Source organism: Neolamprologus brichardi, chromosome 22 (genome assembly GCF_056152115.1).
Source record: "Neolamprologus brichardi isolate AB-2024 chromosome 22, ASM5615211v1, whole genome shotgun sequence".
Classification (NCBI taxonomy): domain Eukaryota; kingdom Metazoa; phylum Chordata; class Actinopteri; order Cichliformes; family Cichlidae; genus Neolamprologus; species Neolamprologus brichardi.
In genome coordinates this window covers 7,678,347-7,695,427 of record NC_142124.1, presented here as the reverse complement: position 1 = coordinate 7,695,427, position 17,081 = coordinate 7,678,347, and the positions used below count along the sequence as shown (strand labels likewise).

At 42.3% G+C, this 17,081-nt stretch overlaps 1 protein-coding gene across 1 annotated transcript in view; it reads left to right on the top strand.

Annotated features, from left to right (window-relative positions):
* The window catches only part of rnf19b (ring finger protein 19B), a 45,006-nt gene that overhangs the window by 18,239 nt on the left and 9,686 nt on the right, over positions 1-17,081 (top strand). The window contains exons 2-3 of the mRNA XM_087835070.1: positions 3,560-4,818; positions 15,546-15,745. Of these exons, the coding sequence (XP_087691196.1) occupies positions 4,145-4,818; positions 15,546-15,745 (874 nt within the window). The 5' untranslated portion in view covers positions 3,560-4,144. The remainder of the gene's footprint in view (positions 1-3,559; positions 4,819-15,545; positions 15,746-17,081) is intronic.

Here is a 17,081-nt window from a genome sequence, read left to right as displayed (position 1 = left end):
CTCTGTTAACAGTTTACTCTTGGAGTGAGATTTTTTTTTACCTTTACTTAACTTGGAAACACAGATTCAGGATCTCTTTTCTTAAAGTGTCCTGAGCCAGAATAAGAGAGCTAAGAAGCTGTTGATGCTCCGAGCTGTTGGACTATATAAGTTTCTTTACAAGAAAAAATATGTAAGAATTTTGCAAAACTGCTGAGGTTCACCTTCAGTCTGTGTCAGCCATGCGTGTCAGTAACTGTTTACCTCAAAAATCCACGCCACGTCTAATAATAATCATTAACATTTGATCTGTTTTGACTATAAAATGTAACCACTAAACATCAGAATTGTTTATATCTCTAACAAAACATATTTAAATGATTTTGTTTTTTTTAAAAAAGCTTTTTGCATTTAAAATGCAGATACAATACAGGCCCGTATAATCAGTTTCCTGCGTTGTGTTTTGCTTATGACCTGGAAACTCTGGGATCAGACCTTTCAGCTTAGCCCGGAGGAGCAGCTCCACAGACACGTCTCTCAGCCAGTCTGCTGAGCTGTGATTGATCAGCTTATCTGCTGCTCACGTGAATCCTGCGTCACACTCTTCCCACAGAGAACCACAGGTTTCAATATCCTGAACGGTGTGATGTTTACTGGGTCAACATATAGTGCGTGTAAGCGTGTGTGCATGGGTCTATGTGTGTGTTAAAAGCTTATAAACTGGTGTTCATAATCACATTTGTTAACGCTAAGGCAATCAGAGATGCCGGTCAGCCATTTGCTGATAACAGAGAGAAAACCAATAAATGTCTGCACTGCTGAGGAGGAAGTGTGACCGTGCTTCCTGAGTCTTTTTAATTCACTTTATTGTCTGTTCCATTATCTCTAATGCCACATGACATTTCCAACCATGCCCCAGCTCCATGGAGCTCATGGAGAGCTTCCAGGAGCTTTTAGTAGTTACAGAGAAACGCGTAGAAACACAAATAAATCTGCAACGTGATAACACATCCAAGCTCACACAGCCTGCAATTGTAGTGAGAACATAATTACAATGGGTGTATTCAGATGGTGGTGTATGCTCACTTGTGTGCGTGTGTGCTTTGAACATAATTATCACGTTTCAGGTTGCGGCAGTTATTCAGACATATAGGTGATTAGATTGTGAGCTAGTGTAGAGTGTGACATTGTATACATGTTGTGTTTCTTTAATAGGCTTGTGGGGAGTTTTATGATTTTGCATATCTGTGTTTTCCATAGACTGTATGCAAAAGATGGAAATACCCATCATGACAGCTCACACTTTTTTTGGAAACCTCAGTATTAACATTTTTCTCAGTGCCAGAAGAGCTGGAAGTGATAATATTTAAGACAGTGAAGTGCTAAGTTACCACCTAATGCTAGCAAGGCTGTTTAGCAAGCTGATTTTATAAACTTTACAAGTGCATCTCAGAGGGTTTTTTTCACCTATGTGCAAAAAAGGAAATAAAAAAACTAAGTCAGAGAACTACATAACAAAACAGCACATCATACATGATGAGAAATGCGATGGTCGTTGCAGATAGATAAATACAGCCCTTTAAAATGTACCGGTTTTCTTTTTCCTGTTGGGAATGGAGGGGGAGGGGCTATAGCATAATTCAGGCTCAGCAGACATCGTCAGAAGCTGTTTTGCTAGTTACTAGATTGTTATCGATGTCAACGGACTTTAGTATTGCAAAAAAACGTATTGTCTGTTGATCCAAGGACACTAGACCTGTTACTTGCAATATGTTCTTTTTTTCTACATGAACAAAATGCTAATAAAAAGATCTATTTAAAAAAAGTTCCAGAGAAATCAAAGAATTTTTGTCACTCGCTCTGTTTATTACGGAGCCCCGCAGGGGACATGGGAGAAAAAAAAATTAAGAAGGACTTTTGCGAGATCTCGCAAAACAAACTCGGGATCTCGCAAAACTTTTGCGAGATCTCGCAAAACAAACTCGGGATCTTGCAAAACTTTTGCGAGATCTCGCAAAAGTTTTAGCCGCATTCTTCCCGTTAGCTCGAAGCTAACGGGAGGTCGAGACCTACTACAGCCGGGAGGAACACCGCTTTCCCGGCACATCGTGCCTCGACCTCCCGGTCGGCTTCGAGCCAGTGTCCGAAGAATGCGGCTAAAACGTTTGCGAGATCTTGCAAAAGTTTTGCGAGATCCCGAGTTTGTTTTGTGAGATCTCGCAAAACTTTTGCGAGATCTCGCAAAAGAAATCTCGCAAAAGTCCGTCTTAATTTTTTTTCCTCCCATGTCCCCTGCGGGGCTCCGTAGTTTATAGACAGAAAAGTATTTAAATCCAATTTTTCCAAGCTCAGTGTAAACGAGAGGTATAGCTACCATTAAAAAACTCCTGCGACCTGACAGTGTTTCAGATGTGTGTTTAAAATCAATCCAGAAGAGGAGGGATTCTCTGTCTGTCGGTCAAGGCAGCCGTGACACTAATTTTAAGCCTGAACACATTTTAATTGGCCGTGTTTAAAAGAAATTCACCGTTATTATGAAGGAAGAATCTAGTCTTAGAGCCCGAAAAAGGCCGTAAACATGTTTGTTTCCGCATCGATCACGGGAGTCACGGGGAATTAACTCGTTTTTAGAGGCCTCAAGTGGCCACTAGTGGAACTTCACGTGTAATCACTTCCATTCTGGTTTCATTTCTCAACCCTCCAGTTTGCCATTTAGTATCTTTGTGTTGGATTTTATTGGGTGTAAAACTGTTTACCTGTGTGTTGGTATATACTGCAGTTACATTACTACTGTGTGTTGTTGTTTTACAAGACTGAACATGTGAGTGCATGCTTTTTCATATCTGATGTTTAAGTGTGTGTGTGTTTGTTTATATCTTTAGACAATAGGAAAAATTTCCTTGTTTATGTGTGCCTGTGTGTAGTCTGAATGCATACGTGTTTCAACGTGTATTTGTACCTGCATTACAGCTAAAAAACATCTTTTGAGTGTGTGTGCGTGTGTGTCTGTGCCCGCGCGCAATCACATGTGTCTCGATGTGAATCCATTTAGCAGTTCATGCTCAGCTGCGTGTGTGTTTCTGTGTGTGCGTACATAAGTGCCAGAGTCACAGAGTGGGTCGCTGTTTGCCTCGCTCATAGTGAGCATTGCCATGGCAACGGCACTAGCAGCGCAGTGTGAAGTGGAGGAAGAGCTTGCGATGCTCAGCGTGATGGAGAGCGATAGAGAGACTGGTTTCACAAGGACACACGATTGGCCGGGCTGGATGATGATGTCATGGATTTAATTGGTGGCTTAACTCATCCAGATGTGTCCTGTTTAACCTCTCAATTATGGTTACTTAACACATACAGAAAAACATTTAATTTCATTAATGTGCGTGTGTGTGTGTGTTTGTGGGTTTAAATGCAATTAGCACAGGTAGATACTCGGTTCAGATTATCTAAGGAGTTAATGATCAGATCGAAACCCAGGAAGAGTAAAGCAGAGTCACAGAGACGGGGGGGTGGGGGGAAGAGAGGTGTGTGTCATACTGAGCATGCTCTTTGTACTAACTTCCTGCTCTCTTCTTCCTGACAGAAAAAGAGCGTTCAGAGAAGCCGGTGCTCAACAAGAAGCAGAGGAGGGTGAACGGAGGAGACGCTCTGAAAACAGCTCAAGAGAATCGGATGAAAACGGAGGAATTATTTCAACATTTGGACTGAGTCAGGCTGTGGATTCTTCTCTTGTTTTTGTTGGAGAGCGATTGATTGAAACTGACATTAATCTTTTGAGAGTCACACTAAAGTCGGACCTTAACATCTGCCTAAAAGATGAAAGGCTGGAGGCTTTTTTCTCTTCGCGAGTGCTTTGACTGCCAAGTTTGAAAAGTACTGTGGGAATCTAAGTGGATTTTTTTTTTCACTTTTCATATTCTGTTGTGGTTATCTGTTATCTCAGTCTCTGTTTTGCTGATAAGGTTTTGTTTCCAATCAAACAAAAAAGAGGAGGGAGACTGTTTCTCAAGTTTCTCAGCCTCAAACCGGAGTAGCATTTGCATTCCAGTTTGGCTTCACAAGTGGACAAATCCTCCCTTGTGTGTCTGATAGAGTGTGTGTTTGACTAGTTCAGAGTCCCTCGGTACAAGGGGACAATAACCGACCCTGTCTGTCTCTTCTGGGAAAAATGGGATCAGAAAAGGACTCAGAGTCGCCTCACTCCTCGGTGAGTGGCGTTCCCAACCCTAAGTGCCGTGCGCCGGGCAAGCGCCAGGGCCGCATCTCCTTCCACAGCCTCTTCCACGGTAAACGGAGCTCTCGGGGAACCAGGGCCCCCAAAGGAGGAGCGGCCACCCCTTTATCTCATCATCACCAACATCACCACACACAACAACAACTGCATCCTTCCGCCTTGAGTTCTGCAGCTGCTGCAGCTGCTGCTAACCCCACCACAACCACCACGGCCACAACCGCCACGACCCCCCAGGATGCAGCCTCCGGCACTCCCTCAAAGCCACTCTCCTCCAGCCAGCCGTCTCTGGGTGGAGGCGCTTCCTCCGGGGAGACCAATCTCCTGGAGTGTCCCCTGTGCCTGGTGCGTCAGCCCGCTGACCAGCTCCCCGAGCTGCTGGGCTGCAGCCACCGATCCTGCCTCTGCTGCCTGCGCCAGTACCTCCGCATTGAAATCACAGAGAGCCGAGTCCAGCTCAGCTGCCCCGAGTGTGCCGAGAGGCTGGCCCCGCGGCAGGTGGCCGACATCTTGGATGATGCGGCCCTGATGGAGAAGTATGAGGAATTCCTACTGAGGAGGTGCCTCGCTTCTGATCCGGATTGTCGATGGTGCCCGGCGCCCGACTGCGGGTAAGAGACTGCAGATTGTGTTTTCAGCCCCGTCTCACTGATAAAATCTGCATTTTTGCTCTGATGCTGCTGCTTGGTTCCACTTCTGGGTGCTTCTGTTTGACCGTTCATGTGATATTATCACCAGTTTCCTGCCTCTTTCACTTCATGAGCTCTATGTTCTTGTAGTAGACGGAAAAAATATCAGAAAATTGGTGACATAGTTAAGTGACCTATTTTCTCTCTTGAATAAGCAAAAACCCAAAATATTTTTACAGTCATAAAGAAGCAGGGATCTTTAAACTGGGAATCAAAAACCAACAAATTAACAACCACAGTTTTCACTTATTAGTAAGTGGTTACCATTACTGCTCTGCCCCTCAACTAATCGCTCAGTCATGGTATTTTTTCAGCTATATGCCATTGTGGGTCACTGTGCCATCCTTTATAGTAAAATGCACCACATTCTACTGCCAGGCAGTCAAATACTACTGTCCTACAGATATGCATGACTTGTTTTTTGCTGTCACTGTCTGCAGCCCACATATAACGGTCCCTTTTGACAGAATAAAGTCCACATTGTAAAACCGGAGGAGTGGCAATAACATAACACCCAAATTTATCAACCCGGAGACCACAATTTGCATCTAGTTTGGGACTTTTTTCCACTTTGCACACAAGTATCGTTTGTACTCGCTGTACTGTTATGTTTAGGCACTAAAATCTACTTGGTTAGGATGAGAAGAAGATGAGTTTTGCGTTCAAATGGATTTCTTAACGACATAATAGTGTTTTTAATGTTAGGAAATGGGAGTATGAGATGTAAAGCACTACTGTGATACTGTGAGTGTGGCAGCACAGATGGCAAAGGATACCATGCGTATATCTCTGATACCAGTGGAAAGAAAAATGGGTTGGAAAACCAACATTTATAGCACTGACTGAATGAATGAATGACTCTTCTAATGGTTAGACTGAGCAGTTACAGTAAGGTGAAATTCCGGCTGCAGTTTCAGCTTTGTTTCCGTCTTCCTGTTTATGTAATATTATCGAGTTATCTGATTGGGGATTAAGGCGATTATACAAAACAAGCTTTAGAGCCCTGGTCCGTTTGTGGTAAGGTCTGTTGTGTGGCCTTTGGGGGAATTCACATTGCGCAATTTATAAAAAACAAACAAAGTCAGAGTGAGAAAGAGAAACTAGACTACGAGGCTATGAGTGAGACTCAAAGTGAAAATGTAGTGAAGCCAGAGGCACTTCAGTTTACTGGTGAAGGTGCTTGAGTAACGCCAGAAGTCATTTTATATCTCAAAGAGAATAAATTGAAGATCAGTTTCTCCAAAGCTGGAAGCATAAAGAAACTTAGGGAGTTTCAAGTTAACGTCTGGTTTTGAATGAAGAAGTCATCAGATAAGCATACATAAATATTAGTATGTTAGCATTTCCAACGAAAGGATTTCCGCTATAATTACCGGCCAACAGCTGACGTGCGAGATTGCCCAGTCGGTTACTGTTAAACGTTATTGGCTCACTCTTTCTTCTGCTATTTCAGATAAAGGGTGTTACTTCAGATTTCACGTCAGTTTTCTGTCTGGGTTAAACTAAACAGGAACTGCTTTGAGCCGACCAGTTTGAGAGAGAAGGAAAGACGCAGAGCGAGGGCTCAAATTTCAAAGTAGAGGAGAAGCTGTAAGTGGGTCAGAGGCCTGAGAGGTGGCCCTGTGGTCAGAGGAGGGGAGCGTCAGATGGGCTTAGAGGTAGCGTCGCTGCTCTGGTTAGGTTTCTGGAACAAATGAGAGGCGTTTGTTTCATCATAGAAAGCAGGAGTGATTCATTGTGTTTGTGTTTGTGTGCGTGAGTGCGTGTCTGTGCGTGTGGGAAGACAGAACGCAGATTTTCAGTGATATTCTTCTGCTTTGGTTTTGTATAGTAACACAGGTATCGTTACAGAGGGAAGCCAAAGCTATATAAATCTCTGGGCCTTTATGTGCATTTGTTTCTCTTTGGTTTTTGTTTATTAGTTACTGTTTTTTGTCCCAATAAATGAAGATTTGGCACAATCTAAAAACAAAATGCAGTATTTTCACTCTCGTATTCATTTCAGTAGCTTTAGAAAGTCTGTGGGCTGTGAAAGTACAGCCGTGCATGGGAGTCATGAGTCATTTATATAAAATGAGTTTATTCTTTTGAAGGCAGAAATATTACATTTGTAACGATGAGGCATCTCGTGCTACGATTAATACTTTTTTAATGTCCTTTTTTAGTTTGCAAATGCACATAATCTCTGTGTTTACATGCATAAAGTTCAAGTATAGCATTGTTTTCAAAGAGGTAAAATAATCAAGGATTAATGGCATATGTAAACTTCTTTTTCCAATATTTTAAAAGTAGATTTTTAGCAGTTGCATGCACTTTCATCCAGACTTTGCAGCTTTTAGAGCAGTATGTGGTGGATTATATTAACAAGCACTTGTAGACCTATTATAGAATAGAATAGAATAGCCTTTATTGTCATTGTACAAAGTACAACGAAATTGGAGTGCCACTCCCTTGGTGCAAAATGCAATAATAAATATAAATGTAAAATATAAAAAGTACAATAAAACAACCGAAGTACACAGACAATAATAAGTACGATATATACAGGATAGCATCATAATATAATGATAGTATGAATAGCAGCATAATATAGTGACAATGGCAAGTATGGTACAGTTAAGCAGGTTCAATTGTTTTGTGCTTATTTACTACGGTGATGGCTCTGGGAAAGAAGCTATCCCTGAATCTGTTTGTTCTGGTTTTATGTGACCTGTACCGTCGGCCTGACGGTAATAGTTCAAACAGTTGATTACTAGGGTGAAAGTAGTCCTTAATGATATTGCCAGCTCTGCTGAGGTATCGAGAGTAAAGTATAAATATATATATATTGTGCGTTCATCATGAAATCAGTCAGTTCACTGGCTGTTTCTTACATTTATATGTAATGTAATTATATGTATTACAAAGCTGGGATAACATTTATCTTTAAAATCAATCTTTGTGGCTTTTAAAAGGATGATTAACTCATTTTCACCCTTTCTCTTCTCATTACGCTCTGTTTGCTTTACTTTCACAGTCAGGAATGACCTCATGACCATTACACACTGATGTTATTTACTTTAGTAAATCTATAGTTCGTCTGTGCTGGTGCAGGAAGCAGATCCACGATTGCTGGCAGCCACACATTGTGCCTTTCAGCTCAGCACGATTTTACTTTTGCCCAGACAGGAAGTTATTAGAATATGAGATAAAAACCTGTGAGGACCATAAATGCAGAATAACACATTTTAACTCAAACTTGGGCAACTTTATAAAAGCTAAGAAAGCAGAAAACGTGTATGAATCACCCTCTGGTTATAATAAATATTCAAAGAAAGTTTTATCAGCCAAATGAAACACCGCTGCTTTGTGGGGAATTAATTGCTTTATAATTATATTGTGTCACAGCTCTGCTGTCACATCTTCACCACTTCAGGTTTTCAAAGCACCTTGTTTGCTCAACTCTAAGCCTGAATCCATGAGTGGGATGGTTTTTACTCTCTATGGGGATGTAAATGAACCTCAACGGGCATTTTTTTTGATCGATATTGCAAATGTCTTTTTAAGCAGAGCTCTTTAATGAGTCTCCCGGCTCCCTCTGGGTCTGTTTGAAACATGCCTCTCCTGTTAGCTTAACCTGTTCAAACTGTGTCTCTGAAAGTAAAGGGGAGGCCGATGTCTCCTGTAGAAAACATCAGCCTGCACAGACCTGTTAGTATCTGGTGGAAAAAAGAACAGCAGGAGCTAACAGAGGTTGGGACAGACGTAACTTAGTCCAGTTTTCTGGTAAAAATAAACCAAAACCAAAGTGTGTGTGTGTGTGTGTGTGTGTGTGTATTACCAGTATCACTAAAGGAGAGGTCGACTGCTGCTGACCTACATATTTACAGGGACAGTCCGCTGTCTGACGGCAGCAGTGACTCAGCCTCTTCTTTACATCAGACGAGATCAAATTGTTATTCACCACAAACAAGCAGGGCTGGAGAGAGGGGAGAAAGCAGCGCACACCCACGCACACACACATGCAAACACACACCTGAGAGATAAAGGCAGTTTCAGACTGTTGCTCACTGGAGACGAGGCGTCAACCGAAAACAGTAAAAAAAAGTGTGAAGTTCTTGAACGTAGCTGTTAATCGAGTGTTTATAACTGAGAATGGGCACCGTGTGTGTGTGTGAGAGAGTTTATGTCTTCAGGGAAAGTTATGTAAATGTGACCTGGTTTTTTTATCTTATCTTTTTCTCTATTGGACATTTGATCGGAGTTAACGGTCTAAGTGACGAGTGAACAAATAATCAGTGTGGATTGTGTAAATTATGCACCGTTACCCTCGTCAAAAGGGACAGTTGTTTGCAGCTAACACTTTCACAACCTCCCTCACCCCCCTGCAGGTGAGTAAACTGCTGGTAAATGTCACCATTGTGGTTAGAAGACCAACAAAGGGAAAAAAAATTAGCTTTCACTTTCGCTCTTCTCTTCGGCTAGAGGGGATTTTTCCGTTTTGTCTTTCTGAACTATTAAGGTAGTAAAACTAACTGCACTTATCAATACTTGCAAATGAAAGTGCATCAGATGACAGCGTGTAACAGGAAGGAGTATCAGTAGACAAATTATAAGCCTACCCTGAATTTCTCCTCTCCTCTGAAGTGTTTCGGCAGCTTTAACGGAGCACTGATTTAACATCTTTTAATATCTTCTGTCTCGCAGCTCTCATCAGTGACGCTTTTGGCTGCGGGAGGCAGATGTTTGAGACAAACCTTTCCCGTTAGCGCGGGGAAACAGTGGTATATTTAGCAGCTAAGGAGCCAGATGTTTACCTCAGGAGGAATGGCATATAAATAGACGACTGTTTATAGGAGGATAATGCGCGAGTGTCGCATGTGCAGCTTGCTCTGCTGCCCTAATGTGGGCAGACCAGTCTTTACTGCTTTCCGTCTGTTTGTGTGATGAGCTTCGCGATGAAGCCGGGAGTTACAGAGAAAAACACCAGATGATTACTGGGTTTTTAAGCCTATTGCACAATCTTGAAAGACGCTGTTGTCCTGAGGTGATGGAAAAGCGAAAAACCTCAAAATATCATAACACAGATAAGCATCAGGTATCAGGGGAACTTTAATAATCCTCACAGGGAAATTGTTTTGTCACAGTTTTAACATTTTAGCTTGAATTCTAGGTTTGCTTTTAGTCATCATTAGTGACTTAAAGGCTTATTTGGGAAATGTAGGAGTTTTGTGTGGGTGCCATCCACAGACCGTGTGAAAAGTGGTTGCAACGAGGAAGTGACTTAAACCTGCACAATAAGAACAAGAAATCATGCTGTGCCGAAGTCTCTTGAAAAATAACCCTACTTCTCACTCGATCTGTGACCTGTGTAAACACTTTCCTGATAGGTTTATGGTCTGAAGCCCTTATAAGCATCATTTAAAAAATGATGGTCCCATTTACAAAGCCGGGTACGCTTTCCTTTCTTAGGCGGATCCATCCTCCAGTGTCAGGTCCGGTTAATAAACTCCAAGATGGGGGTGCCTATAACGCTGATGTTGAAGCTTTAAAATCAGTAGGTGATGTCATGGTGGCTACACCCGTCTGTTACACACAGTCTGTGGTTTTGAGTGAATATTTTTAAATAACCGTCATATCACAGTGGGATACCTCTGACCCGCTCTTCTTATCTGGCCAATGAGGTCCCGACCCATCTGATTGTCAGACCTCAGCATCCAGTGAGAACAAAGACTGTCCCTGGCTGTCAGTTGCCATGGTGACTATCGATGCGGCATAAAAGGAGCGTTGCCAAGGGTAACAGGAGTTGGGACTTAATTAAACCGATCAATACATAGTCGCCGGACTGAATTTTTGTGCCTTCGTCTCGGACTGAGATGTAACGAACACTCGTGTTTTTCGTGCATCCGTGTGAGTCAGACTGATGAGCCATGACTTCATGCTGGTGTCGGTTTATCCCGGTTCCTGCTGTGCATGTGTCTGCGTGTGTGGTTAAGGGTTTCACTCCCAGGTGGTTCCCGTTGAAGCCGAACACTGACAGGAGTGTCTGAGCACGTTTCCTTTCAGCATGTCAGCACTCCTATGACTCCACCGCTTCTCCTCTCTCTCTTCCTCCGTTTCCGTCATGTGTTATTGCAGATTTACATCTCAGCTCGTGATCTTACGTGCCCCCTTTAGCCTATCTCCCATCTCCTTTTTCTTTTACTTATTTTTGTCCCATTCTGTCTGTGGCTTCCCCCCAACCCCACCCATCCATTTTCCACCCTGGAAACATGAGTCCTGATTCGCTGACTGCGCTGCATCAGAATACACCAATAAAGAGACGGCGCTGGCGTGGCATCTGTCCCATAAATGAAATTGCACTTTGTGCCACAGCCTGTCCAGAGTTAGCCAGAAAAAGAGCAGTTTTGTAGGCTTGTTTGAGTCAAGGACAGGTTTAGACTTGCTGTATTTAGCACTTAAAGCGCCAGATGTTTACCCGAGGACAAATTACTTGTAAAAAGAGACGCTTTATAGGCTGTGCACACACGCTCACTGTGTTCAAAAGCTTTGGTGATGCTCTGCCTTCTACTGTAGCGCCATCATAAGGTCAATATTTCTCATTTTAGGAAAAATCACAAGCCTCAAGCTACTAAAAAAATCCGCACAACGCCTTTCTTTTGTAATCTAGTGCCAAAATGTCACTCCATGTGACATGTGTGACATCAATTCAAATTTAAATACCACCTAAACCCTGTTACTTTTACAGCAACTTCTTACTTGACAAGATTATTATGATCATTAAAACTTAACTTATTGCATTAATGATTAACTTGTGAGGGTAGTTTATCATCCAGAGGGTCATGTAACCTCTGTACATGTGCCTTTAACGACAAAGTAACTTGCCACTGCAATTTTAGCCTGTTGCAATGGGTCTGTGGTGTGCAAGTTAATACACTTCCTCCCTGGGAGGAGAGTATACTCCTGGTGCCGGACGCAAGCCTGGATAAATAGGAGCGTTCTGTCTGGAAGTGCCAAATTTAAACGTGCGTCCATCTGCTGTGGTGACCCCTGCAAATAGGCGAGCAACCTTACTTCAGTCTAAAGCTAGTTCAAGCAGTCAACTCAAGCGGCATAGCTTTGAACACACTCACTCTCCTCACATCAAATATCAAAACACACCTCTGGGCCGGCACAGCGGTTAGCACTGTTGCATTACAGGAAGACAATTCCTAGCTCAAACCCCCAGGCCTTTCCTTGTGGAGTTTGCACATTCTCGCTGAGCCTACGTGGGTTTCCTCCTGGTACTTCCTCCCACAGTCCGAACACTTGCATGTTGATTTCAAACAGGCTGTGGGTGTGAGCTAGATGACGTATTTAAAGAGCTGTGCGAGTGTACCTAAGCCTTTTGACTGGCCAGTGAGACTAGAAAAGCACTGCAATGCAATTCAAGTACATAACATTACATCACACCCCTCCAATTTGGCGATCTTTCCCCCTGCCTGCATTGCTGCCTGCTGTTTAAACTCCACCACCGCCCCACCATCCGCCTGTTGGTTCTACAGGAATCGTTTCCCAGTTTCATCACATTGTCTGGAAAAAAAACATTTCAAACTGGAATATTTTGTCCTTGTAAATACTTGCTAGCAGTAGCATTTAGGTGAAAGCAGGTCTTTGTTTCTGGACTGTTTGTCTTCCTGGAAACACGTCTCTGTGTATGACCACTGAAAATACACAGGCAAATTATAGTAGAAGTGGTGGGAAGGTTCCCAGTGGAGGACAAATGGGGTTTTTCATGTAGCAACTAGACTGAGTTATAAAAAATGTAAACAAATCGGTTTTGTTGTGAAGAACTTGTTCATTACTCATGTGATTCTCTGCTGTTCTGCTGCTGTTTAGGAGACCTCAAACCAGAGTCCTGATGCTACTGAAAGAAATGCAAAACCAGCATGTCTGTGTTTTTATTTGCATCATTTAGATCCAAAGTTTATGCACTTGTTTAAACATTAAGCCAGTTAAGGGACCAGCATGAAATCAATGTGGGTAGTTTTTAAGATATTGCACTATTATTATAGATGAACTCTGAATAATCTTTGTGGATAAATGTTTTGGAAGCGTTGCCGACGTCTCGACAGATGCAGGCTGAAGTGTCTCTGCAGTTCTGCAGAAATGCCACTTCTTGTCTGATCTTGTCCGGAGAAGCGAGCTGTTGTCGGCTCAGATATCTGCTAATTTATTCAGTCCCGAGAGCAGGCCTGTCACACCGCTTGCAGAGGTGGTAACGAGGGACACGCTGAAGTTGGCGTGTTGGAGGCATGCCAAAACAATTACAAGTTTGTCGCATTATCGCTTCTTCCGCGCTCTTCCTCTTCTCGATAGAGGGACGTAAAAGCACAGCTACCATGCAGAAAAGTGGCAGAACCTTTGTTTTTCTCAGGGAGGGAATTATTTTAAAATCCCTGCTCGCTTTTGTTTGCACTCCCCCAACATGTTTCTCTTCTCTGTGTGACAGTCTTTTATGACAGCCGTCCTTTGTGATTTCTCCTGTGACTGACGCTCGCTCCTATCTCAGTATCTCACTCTTCTTTCATTTCCGTCCTCATCATCTCCAACGTGCCGTGCTTTGGCTATATTTAACATTATTTCCTTAAACGTGTGCTGCTTAACCGTCATTACATAAAAAGGCAAAGGTTAAGTTAGAATAAATTGCTGAAGTGGTCTTGAATAACAATTCTCCAGGTTTTCAGAAAGTTTATCAAAGTATTTCTTTGCACATTGGCTACTTTTTCACTCATTTTCAGTCCAATGCTTGTACTTGACTGTTTTTAGAGGAATGTTTTATGATTCTTAAGCTTCCTTAAAACTAATCGATGAATCATTCAAGCACAAAAAAGGCCCAAAACTCAACAAAAAGAAAAATATGTTCCAATTTCCTTAGTTGAATCTATATAAAATGCCAAAAAAAAACAGTTTGACAGGCATAAAATAGTATTTTTGGACCAATGAGGTGCTGTTGGCTGAAAAGTAGGCATATCTCAGCAGGGTGTGCAGTGTGTCCTTAAGAAAATTTGAGGAAACTAGACAAGTGGTGTAGCAGGTCTAAAAAACGCTCTATCTACAGCTGATGAACAGTATCTGAAAAAATCCAGCAAAGACCTGACACAGCATCTGAGTGATATATCTCACTATTCAGTTAATATGATGTTCGGGAAGGTTAGCTGTTAGGAAGCCATTCTTAAGGAAAGGGAAGGAACAGAGAAAAGGTGGAGGTGTGCCAAACTGCACAAAAGCTGGGCTGAAAAATTTGCCTCATATACTGTATTTCCATTCATGTATTCACATTTTGATTTATCTCTGTATCATCTTTCCCATTTTTCTTAGCAAGATATAAAGAAATGAAGACTGTGTTGTAGAAGTTAGGTTTATTTCTACCTCAAGTTCTGATCTCGATTAGTGCAAAGCAACGGCTGGTTTCCCAATCTGACCGCCTTACTGCGACACACATTTGTGTCATCACTCCAATACAGCTGTATATTCCCAGTGAGCACTCTGCTGCTCTCTGTCTCTATTCTCACTATCGTAGATTGTGAAATCTGTATCGATTGACCTCATCCCATCTTTTTTCCCTTCTCTCTCAGTGATGTTAGTAAGTGATTGCTCTATTGATCAAATCTTCTCTCTCCTCTCAGTCTACAGAGGGCTTTTAGGCTACGTAATGTGTCCATTAGTCGCCGCTGCGAAATTGCAGCTTGATTTTTCTGCCAACTTCAGTTTGAATATTTCAGAATAAAGGCAAAAGTTAAGCTCTTTTTGTTAAGAGATTAGATTTAAATTAGATCAATAAGACATAAAATCATCTTTGCAAAAATAAAATGCACCAATGACTCGCGTATCAAGACCTCGGACTGTATTGAAAAGCCTGATGGCGATTCTGTGACAGTTAAATCTGCACTGCTTTCAATGGCCAGCAGGGGGCGACTACTTGTGTTGCAAAAAGTGTGATTCTTTAAGAAGGTTTTTTTTATAGCCTTTCTACACGTTTATGACCTCAGTTGCTAATCAGGAGTATTCTTTATTAAAGCCTAATGGTTTAATTTAGTGTCAAACAGACTCTTATGTGTGCAGCGTCTCTCGGTCAGAGTCCTCGTTTTTGTTTGTCAAATCAGAAAGAGACAGAAAGAGCACAAACCGCATGTGACGTGTTACAAACGTGTTACTGCTGACTGTAAAACACACTGTAATTCTTTTTTAGCAAAGTTTACCACCAAGTTCTCTATTTTCACAGAGATGTTGTGAGCAGTCTGCAAAAGTCGAAGCGTCATTGAGTAACATCCTGTACCCCAAATAAACCTCAATGTGTTGTTGTGAGCGACAGATAAAGAGCTTAAAGTGTGGCTTGCAGTATTAATGTTGTGTTTTTGCAGATTTTTTGCTCTGCAGGTTACGCATGGCTGTTCAGTTATAGGTGTGGATGGTATGTGGGGGAATTGCTCAGACTCAAACATATGGCCCAGCATTTTGGGACATTAATTCTCAGTGGGATCAACAGCACCAGCAACCCATTTAATCAGTTTGAGCTTCTTAACACCGCCTTGAGCGTTATTATTTTCCAATTAGGGCCTCAAAACTTTTCCGACTTTGTCATTTGACTCATTTGTTTGAACGTCCCTTCCTCCGTCTGTCCCTCTCAGGTTCGCCGTCATCGCCTCGGGCTGTGCCAGCTGTCCCCGGCTGGTTTGTCGCAGAGAAGGCTGCGGCGCGGAGTTTTGCTACCACTGCAAACAGGCCTGGCACCCCAACCAGACCTGCGACTCGGCCCGCCAGCAGAGGGCGCAATCTCTGCACACCCACAGCAACCACTCGCCCAGCTACACGCAGGAGCAAGGACCCGGTGAGTACCTGAAGCTTCACAAACCAGTGTCAATCACAGACACAACACAGAGTCAAAGAGGGACTAGCCCTCGCCATGCAGATGTGTGCGCGCTTCGTGCAGGCAGATAAAATCTTCTCACCAGGGTTTCCGTCCTGAAAATACTTTCACACCTCTGAGAACTTTCTGTCTCTGTCTGTCTCTGTCACATCTCTTCTCAGTCTGTCAAAGCGCTGAGTCAAACTCGTCTCGCGTCAGTCGTACCAGGCTCTCAGTGTTCCCACCGCTGGAGGAAGTGTTCAGCGTTCAATCAAGCATGAGGCACTATTTATATCACAGTTTCTTCACTTGGTAGTTTCAAGACTGCGGTGCTGTGCATCCTGTCAGCCTGCATTTGAAACAACACCAAAACATTTCTCAGTCTAAACTTTATTAGATCAAAGTTTTGGAGTAATTTCTCTTTTAAGACTCAGAAACAGTTCAGCTGTAAGTTGAAGTAAGTATTTTATCTTTAGTTTTTTTATAGTGTAGCCCAGTGAAACTACAGTGTTTCCTAATACTAACATTATATAAAAAGACACCCGTTTCCCTAGAGGTTTAACTACTCAATTATTCATTAATTCAAGGAAAAGTCTCAATTTTTCTACATAATAAAAAAAATAGCCGTAGCAAAGAAATCCTAAGAAGTTAAAATATACCGGCAGTTCATTTAATTCATAATTACTGTGAATAAAAACAGAACATGTCTCTTTTTTATATTTAAATAACTAAATATTGTAGCAATAGTGTTCTCCGTTTCTTTTCCAGTTGTCACATTTCCTAAAACCGTCCAGTGGGACGATCTGTAGCCTTTGGCGAGCTTTTCCAGGCCCTTAGGCCATATGTTTGAAATGTGTACCTATGCCACAGGTGCAGCGTAACTCCTCTGCTGAGCAGAGGAGTTACGCTGCAGCTTTTTCAGCCACATTTAGCTTGTTAAAGCATTGAAAGAATGGATGTTACTTGCGTATTTGGTCCTAAAAGGGAACTAGAAATGCTGAATGCTAGCTCATTTCCCAATTTTCTATTTTTAGACTCACTTCTGCTGTTCTGTTTTACATGGAATAAAGAAATATTCCAACGAACATGCTAATTGGTCAATTTGAAGTTTCGGTGCTAAGCTAACTCCCGTTGCTGCTGCTGGTTCATATTTAACTGGTTTTCTCTCCTCTCATCCAGCTCTTAGCAAGAAAACTGTTTATTTTGTCCCCTAACATACTTGTTGTAGTGATAATAGATACAATCATGAAAATCTCTACAGACAAACAACAGCCTTCGTGTGCAAACATTCTTACTTGCATGCGCGCCTTTAATCCTG